The 14758-nt window shown below is 39.8% G+C and overlaps 1 protein-coding gene across 3 annotated transcripts in view; it reads left to right on the forward strand.

The window, feature by feature from the left end:
* acss2 (acyl-CoA synthetase short chain family member 2) overlaps positions 1-14758 on the forward strand; it is a 32304-nt gene extending 17546 nt beyond the window's left edge. For all 3 annotated transcript variants that reach the window (XM_038309311.1, XM_038309312.1, XM_038309313.1), the window contains 11 exons: positions 2882-3019; positions 3165-3335; positions 4598-4731; positions 4842-4974; positions 5084-5140; positions 6084-6164; positions 6256-6364; positions 7041-7109; positions 7575-7751; positions 7857-7931; positions 13970-14758. In XM_038309311.1, the coding sequence (XP_038165239.1) occupies positions 2882-3019; positions 3165-3335; positions 4598-4731; positions 4842-4974; positions 5084-5140; positions 6084-6164; positions 6256-6364; positions 7041-7109; positions 7575-7751; positions 7857-7931; positions 13970-14097 (1272 nt within the window). In that variant the 3' untranslated portion in view covers positions 14098-14758. The remainder of the gene's footprint in view (positions 1-2881; positions 3020-3164; positions 3336-4597; positions 4732-4841; positions 4975-5083; positions 5141-6083; positions 6165-6255; positions 6365-7040; positions 7110-7574; positions 7752-7856; positions 7932-13969) is intronic.

The raw sequence follows: 14758 nt of genomic DNA on the forward strand, positions 1-14758 counted from the left end.
ATCCACCTACATACTTCTGTAGGAAAAATATCTTTTCTGCAATGGGGATGTTCTTTCTCTCTATTAGAGTCTGAAAGGATGCTTTCCAATGTTTAAACTTAAGTGGATCCCCACTAAATACTGAGGGTTCTGGAATAGGTAGCCTATTAGCTGACATAGCTTCTGCCAAAACCTTTACAAGCTCACCTGTGCTCTCATGGATGACATTTAACTGTTGTGGTTGCTGTGTGGGTTGATTAGCAGTGTTCTTGAACTCAGTTACCTGTATGTTTGCAGGACTTGGAGTGATGCTTTCTTGCTTTACTGAAAAGTAGTCCTCTTCATAAACTTGTAATTTTGCCTTTGCTGCATTGAGTCCTTTCAGATTTTCCAGTCTTTGAATTTCCCTTTTTAAGTCCTCGACTGACTTTCTCCTTGCAGCACTTTCCTCTTGTTGTCTCTTTATCACAGCTGCCTTTTCTTTTTCTCTTTTCAACTTGCGTTCTGATTCCTCTCTTTCCTCTAGCTGGAGTTGTGACATCACAGCAGCTTGCTGTTCTGCAGTTATGTGTTTGTCTTCTTCTTCTATGGTTTGGATTTTTTCTCTGAATTTCTTTTGTTCAGTCATTATCTTAAGCACAGCCTTTGTGGCTTCATACTCCGCTGCAGCTTCTTGTCTTTTGGCGGAGGAGCCATTAGAAACAGCTGAACATGCTTTAAACAGACTATGAACTGAGACACTAGCTGAGCTAGAAGATGTAAATACAGAACTGGCATCAGGCCAAACAATCTCCTCCTTATTTGTTCCCTCAACATGGCACTGGATGTTTTGCAAAACTACTTTAGTCACTGATGTACATTTGTCTAACTTGGAACGAATATTATGAGGTGGTCCATCCTTTGCTCTGTATTGGTCATAAATATCATTAAGAGCAGCTAGTTCTCTTTGCACAATGTCCATGTGATCTTCAAGGATGTCAACAGGATCTCCTTTAATAACAGATTTTTTAGCAACTTTAATTAATGCTTTCCATCTGTCATAAGTGCTTTCAAAGTGACGTTGTAACACCTGTAGTTTTTCTTTATGGAATTCTCTTCCTTTTCCTGTTAGCATGCGAGGTCTTTCACTCCTACGCAGCTCTTCTTGCCCAGATTGAATTAAAAAGGTTTCATCTACTTGCTCACCTACGGCAGCCTTTTCTGCATCAGCAAGTGTTTCTGTTTCATTTGTTTCTGACATTTTGTTTTACTTGGAATGTTATGGATTTTTACTTGGTGAAAATCTCCTTTTAACTTGACTTAAATTCACTTTGAACTTTGTTGCATTATTTCCCTTCCCGTTACCTTTTGTGCTGTTGTTGTCAGGCTTCACACAGTTCCTTGTTGTTACTCCCTCCTTGTGTCACTTCCCAAACATTAACTTAAATGTCTGGCTTCTGCACGTCTTTATGAAGAAGCAACAGATGAACGTGTGTCCATTAATTTTGCAGCAGCTTGGTCTTTGGTGCAATGACGCGATGTGTCCACCAGAGGGCCGGGAATCATGCAGCTCCGAGTTCGACTATCACTTCCACCTCTTCTTGACGGCAATAAAGAGTTCGGTACTGCTGGTGTGAAGTCAGCTTTATTAAAATTCTTCTTATAATTTATTTTCCACTGACACCAAAACCACCGTCGAACTAAAATACAACATAAACTTAAATGAGATGGTTTCATGAGTACAAAATGACATACAAAATTATATAAATACATATAAACATACCTCGCTGGCTGACCCTTCCTTTTGAGGTAGAAATGAGAAATAAAGGACCTTTTAAACTAAAATTTCTCTGTAAAACTTCTTGCAAATGTCATGCCTTCATGCTGTGTGCATCCTTTTCTTCTAGTTTTTCAGCGAACATGCTAGATTCCACACTTCCTAAAGAAGCCTTTCAAAATAAGACTCATAACAAAAAATTGCATAATACAAAGTAAAACATGTAAACCAAAAAATATGGCAGTAAAAAAAAGAAAAAACCTTAAATAAGGAAATATGTAAATCACCACAAAATAAAAAAAAATCTAAGAAAAAAACAGTTCTGGTTAGAAGATTTACCTTTCTTAGTAATGCTTTTAATTCCTTGTTCTGAAAAACATTCTGAAATAGTTACAACTTTGGTTTAATGCGAGCTCCTCTCATTCATCTGCAAAGCAGTTTTGAAGAATATTGGAGAGAAGCTTTTCTTTCCTAGGTTTCTAGGTTCCGCATATGCAGGGGTATGAATTGGGGCCATAGAGTCAATAATTTCATTTTTCATTAGCATCCGACCTTTTAAAGCAATTCCAATAAATTCATTTTCCCAGCCTGGGAGGAAGAACATGACTGTACCATTAGCAGATTGAAGGAGAGGCTGACTTTGAGAAGTCCCTCTAATGGCTGGACTGAAAGGCGCTACAGAGCCCTGGTGCCATGCAAGGGAAGACAGATCATGACAACAGCATTACTGGATGATTTAAATCTAGAAAGGAAGGGCTTTTTTCCTCTTGATTTATTGAGTTTGACAACTAGAGCTAAATGAGATGAAGCCATAAACTCTGGAACCAACGACGGTTCTTTCCTCTAATGACAAACCAGCTCACTTAAAGTAATTGAAGGAAGGATTGTTGTGCGATGTTTTTTTTTTTTTTTTTTTTTCAATTTGAATCCTTTTTTTCTGTTGTAACATCAGTGGCTGAGCTTAGATATTCACTAACAGAATACTAATGTTTGTAACCTCAGTCACTGATTCAGTTTGAACCTGTGCCTAACCACTTTAAAAGGTTTGTGCTTCAGACTGTAAAAATCAGCTGCACCTAATTTGTAACTTTCGAATGTTTTTTTTTTTTTTATATTTATTTTTAAGTACTTCTTTTCCTGTTCCAGGTCCCCTGGAACCCAGATGTGGACTTGTGTTGGCATTCTCTGATGAAGGAGGCTTCAGACCAGTGTGAACCCGAGTGGTGCGAGTCTGAAGATCCTCTCTTCATTCTCTACACCAGCGGCTCCACCGGCAAACCTAAAGTAAGGAAACTCTCCACTGACAGATGCATTGTTTTTACTCTAAACATCAGGAATGCAGTTAAAAAGATTTCTACCTCTTCCATCCATCCCTGATATCAGAGGAAAGCTTCCTGCTGCAGTTTGTTGATCTATTTTCTCTCTACAGGGGGTTCTTCACACAGTGAGCGGATATTTGCTCTATGCTGCCACCACCTTCAAATTGGTGTTCGACCATCAGAACGACGACGTTTACTGGTGCACAGCAGACATCGGTTGGATCACTGGACACTCCTACATCACCTATGGGCCCCTTGCCAACGGGGCCACCAGTGTCTTGGTGAGTGCAGATGAAGGCTACTCAGCTGTTTAGGTAGAGGTTGGACGATATGCAGGTAAATGTGTGAAATCATTCGTTTTCTACTCATTTTGTTACGAACATTTTGTAGATAAAGTAGCGACAAATTCATGTTCCTGTGAATGAAGCTCGACATATTAGTTATTCTTTTCAGGGCTCAATGTTAACCATTGCCCAATCGCCCGGGGCAAGTAGTTTTTATTGTTGGGAGAGTACAAATTTCATTGCATTTGCAAGTGCAATGATCGCAAAAAAATAATAATTTATCACTCAAAATTACTTTAAAATCACCGACATTCGCTGAAAACGACCCACAAGCGTCCCCGGCGCCATTTTTGTTGTTTTGTACACATTCTCGTGTGATTTTAAAAAAAGCCACGTGATTTTCCGCTAGATGGCGTGATTTTTCTCTCCTTCGGGAGAGAATTCTGCAGAGCAGCAGCTGGATGATGAATTTAATCTATACTATAATACACGCTAGATTAAAAATTATCAGTCAGGAATTAGGAAAATAATAATAACTGTTTGCGCACAGTGCAAATATTTCTATCATATGGCAGTCTTCTGTACAGGGATGCAGGTCATACATTAAAAAATTTTCAAATTTTTTTCTCTTAGACATTGGAGTGGTGCATTTAAATGTTATAGAACTAAACATGTTAAATTGATGAGTAGTAGTGTAAGTTTTTAACCTGTCAAGTTTTTTTTTTTTTTGATTTTTAACATTTCAAGCACTCAACAATTTAAAGCAAAGTTTAATGTGAAAAGAATGTGCAGGAAGGATTGAAAAGCATGTTAACACGGTAATGTAGGCTTGAGTTCATTATCTGACGCATGCATATTCACACCAGGAACCTGGAAACTTACTGAATTACAAAAAAACATTTAAAAAACAAACATGTTTCATTGATATATGTACAAAAATTAATATTAGGAACTATATTTATCAAACATTATACTGGGCAAGTAAAAATTGTTTCTGGGCAAATGAAATGTGAAAGTAACTTGCCCAAAGGGTAAGTGGTAAAAATCCTTAACGTCAACCCCTGCATTTATTATGATGGTATTTTTTAATTTTTGTTTAGAAGTGAATCCACCTGCCCTTCTGCTGACTGCATTAATTTCACCGTAACTTTTAAAATCAGTCTGACAACATAGATTTAAATATATCATAACACTGAAACATCACATTCTTAAGGTAATAACTGTGAATTTTAATTGATTGAAATCTTATTTCCTCTCAGTTTGAGGGTCTGCCTACGTACCCTGATGTGAGCCGCATGTGGGAGATAGTGGACAAATACCGGGTCACCAAGTTCTACACGGCTCCGACGGCCATCAGGCTGCTGATGAAGTATGGCAGCGAACCGGTGCAGAAGTAAGAGATCCACTCATCTGCTTCCATCCACTCTGTTTTCAGTTAAAATGCAAAATGATCATTTCAATTTAAAACACAGTTTTTAAGCTACCCGATTTTTACAATTAAAGGTACAAGCGTAAATCCCTGAAGGTCTTGGGGACAGTGGGAGAACCCATCAACCCTGAGGCCTGGCAGTGGTACTACAGCGTGGTGGGAGACGGCCGATGTCCGATCGTCGACACTTTCTGGCAAACTGAAACTGTTAGTGTAGATGATATAAAAATATATTTGTGATCTGTCTGTGCTTCGCTTGAGGCATCGGGAAGAGCTTCTATGACCCCAACTTCTTTTCTTTGTTGTCTGTTTTCAGGGAGGACATGTCATGACTCCTCTACCAGCAGCCACCCCCATGAAACCCGGATCTGCTGTGAGTAAATGATTGACTAAACACTCGGCTGTGATAAAATAGCTGCTCTGGTTTCCAAAATACAAAGCTCCAGATTTACCAGTCAATCAACCCTCTGCTCCTTATCTATGCTGATAATGTTTGAATCAGAGCTAAAAAAGCTAGAGGCAGGTTGAAATCATCATCCCCCTGATTGGACTGTTTTAGCCAAAGGAGCCTTGAACAAAGGGGTTTGTAGCAGTGGATGCCTTACAATATGGCGAGGGAGACATCTTGCAGTTTACCTGTTCAATTCATTTAACTTGATTTGGACTGAATCAAATTTTTCACATCAATGAAAACCGACAGCCTGAGTTTCTGCTGCATATGTTGCTCCAACATGAGTTACTTAGGGTGGGTCAGTGGAAATGCTGAATGCTTTAAGTCACTGCTTTGTTTATATTGTGCAGCTAGCTTTAGCGCTAGGCAAATATTGCTTTGTTTACGACAGTTTGTTCAGAAAATTGTCACCAGGTGTTCCAGCTGCTCGGCAAGCAGCTCAGTTTCCTGCACAGATAAGAAAGCTGTTGGTGTCTCAGAGCTCAGCAGGTCACATGATGCACACAGGAAGCTGGAGGAACGTGTTTCTCAGTGTGGACATGGATCCCAGTTCTGGTCATTCAGAAATGCTAGATCTAGAAATGATAGATCTACAGGATGCTATGAGGGTTTGTTTTTCACCCTGAAGTGGTTCAGGTCATCCTCCTGAACCCGAACCAAACTTTAGATATGTTAGTTATTTGATAAGAGTTGAAAAAAGGGAAACAAATCAGAAAGTTAGAGTTTGAAAGGTCTGAAAAATGAAGGAAAATAATAAATATACATAATAAAATATATCTGAGGATGCTAGAAGCAAATTATTATAATTTTTTATTTATATTACTATTTATAACAATAACAGAAAATGATGATTTTCTCTCCCCAGACGTTTCCGTTCTTCGGAGTGGTGCCGGCCATTTTAAATGAGTCTGGAGAGGAGCTGGAGGGGCCGAGCGAAGGATACCTGGTCAGGATTGGAGGCATTTTTTTCTTCTCTTTAATATTGTTTCCTCCATCACCCTCTGCTGATCGCCCCTCGCTTCTCTGCCGTCACGCAGGTGTTCAAGCAGCCGTGGCCGGGTGTGATGAGGACCGTGTATGGGAACCACGAGAGATTCGAAACCACCTACTTTAAGAAGTTCCCTGGATACTACGTCACAGGGGACGGTGAGACCTGACGCAAATATCTTTATGCACCTAAACACTGTTGTACAATATAACCAGAAGATTATGCATTTATTAAATAACTAGAACTGGCAGTTATAGTTAATTAATAGGTCATTCAAATCAAGGGTAAAACCAATTAGAAGAAGAATAGAATTCAACTTTATTATCATTACACTGTCAAAAGTACAAAGCAATTAAATTGACCTTCTGCATTTAACCCATCCCCTTGGGGAGCAGTAGGCTGCCATTGTGCATCACCAGGGAGCAGTGTGGGGTTAATCATTACTTATTAACTAATAAGTAATGATTATTAGTTAAATGATTATAACTGATATCTGCTTCCTTACCAAGGTTGTTTAGTATTTTAACAGACAAAAAGACTAAACAATTATAACAACAGAGGCAGATCTGCAGGGCTTACTTTTATCAATTATAGTACATAGCGTAACGTAGCTCCAGCTGAGTAACGGCATGTCTCCCCTGTCAGACCAATGGGTCCCCATGCAAAGACAGAGTGGAATGGGGGTCGGCTGCTTAATTAATCTTTGTCGGGAGGGATGCGACGTCAGGGGGGAGTCGCTCCTGCTTGCGTCATTTAAATTTGATCTTCAACAACCTTAATCTTTGAGATCAGCCTGTGAGTCATGGCAATGTGTTCATCTGTTTCTCCCTTTAGGTTGCCGCAGAGATAAGGATGGATACTACTGGATAACAGGAAGGATTGATGACATGTTAAATGTCTCTGGTAAGAGTCTTTAATCCTATAAATCCAGCTTCATAGCCAGACTCTACATCAGACCTCTGAGCTAAAGATGTGGGAGGAGATCCTACCTGTTCCTATCTAGCTGGTCATAATGATTTGACTGATGTTATTGAAGCAGGGTTCCTATGGAGTCTTCAAATATTTGGAGTTGAAGTCATACATTTTTTACATCATTTTCACTCATTCCAAATGATCTGTTATTAAATGATGCAGCCATGTTTTGATCCGTGAGAGGAAGCAGAAGAACCCATGTATGACCAGAGAGAACGGTCAGCTTTAATCCACAGAAACATTATAGATCACTTTAACAAACCCTTCAGTTTGTTGCTTTTTGCAGGAGATAAGAACATGATTGTTGCCAAGCTTGTGAAATTAAACTAAATGGGGACTGTAAGTTTTGGAAGGCTTTCTCCATTGATGTTTATTTTTCTGGTGTTTCTCCTCCAGGTCACCTGTTAAGCACAGCAGAGGTTGAGTCGGCTTTGGTGGAGCATAAAGCCGTCACCGAAGCTGCCGTAGTGAGCAGACCTCATCCTGTGAAAGGAGAAAGTCTCTACTGCTTCGTCACTCTTACTGACGGTGTGGCGTATAACCAAGCGCTGGAGGCGGAGCTCAGGAAACAAGGTGGGTCAGACAAAAAAACCTCTAAAAAGGTTTTTTTACCAGCTGCTGTCATGTCTCTGTATGCCATGATCTGAGAGATTCTGCTCTTATTGTGTTTGTCTGCAGTGAGAGAGAAGATTGGTGCCATCGCTACACCAGACTACATCCAGAACGCACCAGGACTTCCCAAAACCAGATCTGGTAAACGCAGTTCCCTGACAAGGTTTTTATCTCTACAGTAAAACGGTTCTGCTGTAAGAAAACACAGAACTCTGGGATGTTCTGCAGAGAACTTCACTATCTGATATTTACAGATGGCCAAAGGTTTTAAATGGAAGGAAAAACAAATTCGTCAAATAAAAAAGGAGTTAATGCTTAAAAAATAGATCAGATTCTCAATGAATAATGAAATGTACAATTCAAACATTTAAATATAGATATATTAACCTGGTTGGCAGTTTACCAGCAAAGGAATTACCTCATTGGAAAACAGGTTTTGATGATGAAGCTCAGAGGGAAACTCTGAATATCTGAATTTGATCAAATATATTTAACACAACTTCTGCTTCTCGTGATATTAAAGCCTGAAAGACAAGTTTATCTTTTAGATGATGAGATCAATGTTCAGTACGATTTTGCACGGTCCCTCCTGGAGTATTTTGATCTGGAATGCTCTAGCCTTGTGAGACCATCCTGATCTCGCGAGCTTTCAAGATTTCGCTCGCTAGTCAGTCTGGAGACTCTCCGTTGAAGAAAATTTGGAGCCGTTCACCAAACGAACGTCCAATCAGCGTTGGCTTTGAGGCGGGTTGAGGTGTGACGCAACGAGAAGCGCGACAGTTCAGTCTAAAGAACATGGCGACTTCAGCCGATGAAACCAGCGTTAGCGTGGCTATCGAGCAAGTTTTATCGGAATTACAGAGTATTTCTTCACTGAAAGAAGAGCAAAACACTGCTCTGGAGGCTTTTCTCAGAGGAAAAGATGTTTTTGCTCTTCTCCCGACTGGTTTCGACAAGAGTAGCCTGGCTGTTAGTACGTCATATGCTTCGTTGATCTGATTGGTTTATTTGGCCCATCTATCACCAACATAGGCCAATCAGCTAACCAGTATTTTCGCCCCTTCCCAAAATTACTTCAACCGAAGGATTCCAGATGGATATGCGGAGCAAATCCATCTGGCGGAGTCAGGTTAGGGAGGCTCTGTCATCTCAAACCCTGAATCCCTGGCAGCAGCTTCCTCCAGCATGGCAGGATTAAAATCCCGTAACATGAACATTACCATACAGCCCTTTTTGGGTTTACTGCAACTAAAAACTTTTCTGCACATTGGACCAACTCCCCTGATGGTTCTGGAAAAATAAGAAACCCTCCCATTGGCTGCTTAGCAAGGACAGAAGAACCGGGGGAAAAAAAACAAAAATCTGGTCTGGGTCCTGCTTTACACATCTCATTGCTTTATGTGTCATTTGTGGAGATGCTTATACTCAAATGTATTTTATATTAAAAGCTTCCCCCCTGTTTATGAATAATTGAAACATTTAAATGGATTTATAGTTTTTTTTTCAAATGCTGTATAAAAAACAATAATTTAATATATTTATCATTTATTAAGGAATGTTTTCCATAAATAGAATATTCCACATTTGTTTATCTGGAATATTTTATTTATTAATGTTCATCCCAGCTGCTAAAAAGCAGAACTTGAGTTCCGTGTCCCTGCTGGACCAGAAAGTAGTCCAGAAAGAAATGGAAAAATTGGCAGAAAGTAGTAATATCCTGATCCAGTAAAGGAATCTTATAATAAATGAATAAAATGTTAATAATAAATGGTTTATGTTCCAGTTTCCGTTACGGTTCTCAGGATAATTTAACTTAATCAAACTTTTTCTAATGTTCTAAACTAGTTTTTATTTGATTATAAGATGTCGATATGATTAAAAATAAATGAGAAACAAAAGGAGAAAGAGACGACTGAAGAAAAGTCTTTATTGAAAAGAGTTGGAAGAAGACCATCCTGTATATAAAGATTTTTAGTTATATATATTTTTTTTTTTAGATTTTTAGGCTATAAAAAAAAACCCAATATGCATAACAATACATGCCAGCCGTGATAATGGGAAAATTAACAGTAGTAATAATAACAATAGAAACACCAGCAGTGTTGCCAGATAGTCGAGGTTTTCCAGCCCAAACATCTGTTCAAAACCGCCACATTGCACAACAGCCCGCCCAATTAATATACTGCTATATTTACTGTGTGTACATGAAAAAAAACTTCAGTACAACTTAACTCAACACTACAAATCAAAACGCTACAATCCAACAAAATCTGCAAGAGTTGTTGGTCAGAGTTGTTCTCCATAAAAAACTCTGACCCAGCCACCACAGCGATGTCAGATCCAGTGAGCGTCATGTGACGCATCACGTACCGGAGTCCTAACACAGGGTTCCCGCGGGTCCTTTAAAAAGTCTTAAAAGGCATTGAATTCTTCAAAATAAAACTAAGGCCTTAATTGGTATTAAAATGTCTTAAATCAGTCTTTCGTAGGTCTTGATTTTTAAAACATCATAAATAGGATTATTTTTATTACGATTTATTTTTGTAATCTAAATAAAACATTAAAATTGACCTTTTTTTTTTTATATAAAAAAAAATAACGGCTCGCCATTATTGGTTCCGTCCCGATAGCAGAACCAATAAAAGCGTTGTTACAGCCGGGACATTTGGGAGATGCACCATTAATGTTTTGTCTGGAAAATAGGAGCAAGTGTAAATGTAACGAAAATTGTCTATCCAGCCAAGAGTTTTCTCCATGGCTAAAACCAGGGAACATACATGAGGCACAGTGAATTTTGTGCAAGAAGTCATTCAAGCTCGACACGATGAGAGTTAAAGCAGTGGAGTCACACATGCGAAGCACGAAACACAAAGCGTCAAAATCGAGTTACCGAGAAACAGCCAGTATTTCTCATTTTTGTTCCACCCTTGTCTCTGCAACGCCTCCACTTATCACCAAATCAAACATACTAAGAAAACCATACAAAGAAAAATAGCTGCAAAAAAGACTTAGCACTGGTTATGTTGTGGCTTTAAAACGGATTTGTTTTGTTCCCTTCTAAAACAAAGTTTGTGAATTCAGTTAAATAATTATTCAAATATATCTGTCATTTGTGTGTTTTTAGCTTTCTTCCTGTATGGGAAGCTTTTCAAAATTTGAAACATTAGTGCAGTGGTTTAGGTTATAATAAACCTTTGGGTTAAGTTGTCGCAAGCAGGTTTTTCTTCTGTTTCTTGTGAATTTGGTCTTAAATTTTTATTTCGAGTGGCATTAAAAAGTCTTAAAAAGTCTTGAATTTAACTTGCCTTATGCTGTAGGAACCCTGTAGCATGTTTGCAGATGGATTTATAACCATGTAGACAATTCCTCTTTTACATTTAGAAGACAATCTACGATCAGTGTGCAAACACAAATATACTACCGTATTTTCACGACTATAAGGCGCACATAAACGTCTTTTTTTTCCCTCAAAATGTGCGGTGCGCCCTTTGGTGCGGTGCGCCCTATGTGTGTTGCAAGTGTGACTTTTGAGACCACCTCATCGAGGAGATGATGAAAGAGTGGCTGAATGTAAGGAGACCAGGTGTTTTTTTTCCACTCATCACCACACCATCGCTGTTAATCTCACTCCATGTGTGCCCATCTCACAGCTGATGTGAAAAACATGGTGAAACAAATTAATGCGCTCGCTGTGAACCGGACGCAGCAGGTGCAGCAGAAGCAGCGAGTTTACATGCAAAGTCAACGGTTGACGAGCGTACAGGCGCAGCAAAAGGTCCCGCAGCGCGTTTTGAGCAGCAGGCGTAGCGCTTCGGGAGCGCGACGCCAACGCGCTTCTGCTGCTCGAGATGGAAAAATTGAAGTTTTGCTGCTGGAAGCGCCGCATCAACGAATCAGAGAAGCTGATCTGGGAGCTGGCTGTGAGACGACACATCGCTCTGATGACATATTAAGGCAAATGTATGGAGAGATATTTGTGCCATCGGTTTGAGCGCGCAGGAACCAATCCGAGCGCGCAGTGAGACAACACGCGCGCGCGCAAAACCGGTCTGGCGCGCGCTCAACTCTGAAAAACCCTCTCAACACACTGTTCTCGCGCTCAGTTTCATCTCTGCGCGTGCTCGAATCCGTCTCTGCTCGCGCTCGCTCGACCTGCTCTCTCTCCGCGCTCAACACCAGCTGTGCGCTCGGCTGTTTCTCCGCTCACTCGACTCTCTGCGCTCGCAACTTCAGCAATGTATGTAAATGAACCATACCATCAGCCAATCACACCCAGCTTCTTTTCATCCAATGAAAGCATTCCTTCCTTCTTCTTCTTCTTTTCTATCATGGCGGATCGCAAGCAACTTTAAGGTGCATACCGCCACCTACTGTTCATGAGTGTGTAGCAACATTGTTTTACATCTATTAAATTCTATTTTTTAATTTTGCATTCTGAAGATAACTAAATAATGCTTTCCTTAATCTATAAACATCCTTTATATTTCCTTTATTTCCCAATAATCCTTTAAGACTCCATTCTTGGCCTGTCATTTCAACTACTCTTCTCAATTTTATCCTTTCAGGTTCATATGTTTTACAGTTCATTAATATGTAAGCATTCGTTCCAAATACTCCTCTTCAACGCGGTGGCTGGCAGGTGTTTTTTCATCTAAATAATCTAAATCTTGCAGCTATATTTGCTGTGATCAGTGGGAATAAAGTAGTTTTAATATGTTTTTAAGTGAGAAAGTCCACCTGAAAACTTAATAATTGCAGTCAGTTCATCCAGATTATCTATTTCTGTCAGAGCCGCTCAGACCCCCACATACCAGCGGTGCGCCGACAGCAGAAATCCCTTCAACGGCAGCCTCTAGGCTGGGTAGCCTCCGGGTTCATGCAGTGGCTCGCAGGTGTTTTTCATCTAAATAATTTAAACTGCAGGCACCAGGATACCGGTAATAAAAGCGAACATATTCCGACGGCAGGTTTCAGGATTTTACGTTAATTTAGGAGTAATCACAGCGCTGTGTCATCTGCGATGTGTCTGTCTCATGGCCAGCTCCCAAGTTTGATTAATACTTTGTAATAAATACATGAATAAAGCACAATCATACTCAGTTTTGGGCCCGCTGTATTTTTAAATACGCAGTAGAGGTATTTAAAGGTAGTAGAGGACATGTACCTGTATATAAAAAACGCGCCCTATAGTCCGGTGCGCCTTATGTGTGTGTTAAATACAGAAATGGGACACATAACTGGGACTGCGCCTTTTAGTACGGTGCGCCTTATGGTCGTGAAAATACGGTAAGCTTATTTTTACATAACCATGATAAATGTAATTGTTACAGTTGATTTTGAATTCTTACCTTTAATGCTTATTAGATTGTTGGCTGGAACATTGAACATCTGAACTTTAACTCCTGTGAACTATAATGCAATCACTTGTGATTTTTGATCAGTACGTTGTTAAATGAAATCTCCCCAATAACTGTCGGGGAGGACAGAATTTTGCTGTTGTCATTCCATTCCGAGTTAATCCAGTTCCACATCCATCAAACTTGACAGGAGCTGCAGGCCCATGCGATTTCTGGAGTCGTCTTTAAGCAGAGCAACTTGTGAAAAAGATCGTTCAACTGTTGCATTTTATATAGGGAGGGTGAGGAGTTTAATTGTACCCAGCGCTAAAGCATCTTTAAAAGATTCCTCTGCCAAAGAGAAAGCATCGATCATCAGCTTGAAGTTTGACACAAGAGATCCACCTGCTGTTAAAACAAGCATAATCTGTGGTGCCACTACACTAGTTCTCCGTTGTAAACACCCTGGTGGATGACATTAGCTTCCAGTAATGAACCCGTATTGATGAAGGATTGATGGTAAACTGCCCAATCTGGCCACACTGAGGACCAGTCATCACTCTATAACAATCATTATCATCACACTGCAACTACCAATATTATTATTATTATTATTATTATTAATGCCAACACTTATAAGTAATAAAAGTATGTCAAAATGAGTATTGGTCAATACCTAAGGCTGCAGTATCGGTATCGTATAGAAAAAAATGTGTATCAGGACATCCCCAACATAAAGCATTTCTTTGTGACATTAACACCTTCTTTATTTATTGTTTGTGAGTTTAATGCATCAATGATGGTCATTTAAATTCTGGCTTTAAATCTGAATCCTTTCTGCAGGAAAGATCATGCGGCGGGTGCTTCGGAAAATCGCCTGCGACGAGAAGGACCTGGGCGACGTCTCCACGCTGGCCGACTCGTCCGTTGTCGAAGAGCTCTTCAGGAACAGATGCCGCACCACGGCGTGACGACCTCCATTAGCGTTCTGAAGAGGCTCTGAGCGCCGCTCCGTTAGTCACAGGCAAACAGAGAAGAAGCAAAGCAGCAGATGAAAACCGCTGCTCCGAAACGTCTCTTCCTTCTCATGCAGTAGCTGAACGCAAGCCTCAGTCTTCAGGGTTGAAAATATTTGATTCTCTGAGGATTGAGAAAGGAGATGCTGCATTGATGAAGGCAGCATCCTACTTGTTTTGTTTGTTTTTTTACCAGTGTTCAAGCTGATACACAAAATCCCAACGTAGCTGCTCAGTTGGAACCCACCTGGTCTTCGTTATTCCTCATCTCTACGCTGGTAGAAAAAAGTAAACTCTGTCTAACAGCCAACAGTTAAATGAAGCCATAGCACCATCAATGATCAGATTTATCCCAGACTGATTAACATTTTTAACCAGATTTTATGTTTTTTCTTTTGTTGTTTAAAAAAAAAACCCATCTGCAAGCCCTTGTTTATGTTGATTTTTATTTGTCCTTAGTTTAAATCCTAAGTTTTGTTGGTCCCGTGTGTGAGCATGCTTGTACGTCTGTTTTTATTGTCTGGTAAAAACTTGGGACGGAGTTTAGCTCTAAGAAAGCTTCTGTGTTTGAAACTAACATTAACGATTAAAAATAAACCAAGAAGTTTAATCTTTC

Source organism: Cyprinodon tularosa, unplaced genomic scaffold (genome assembly GCF_016077235.1).
Source record: "Cyprinodon tularosa strain WSP-4 unplaced genomic scaffold, ASM1607723v1 ctg66, whole genome shotgun sequence".
In the NCBI taxonomy this organism is placed as follows: domain Eukaryota; kingdom Metazoa; phylum Chordata; class Actinopteri; order Cyprinodontiformes; family Cyprinodontidae; genus Cyprinodon; species Cyprinodon tularosa.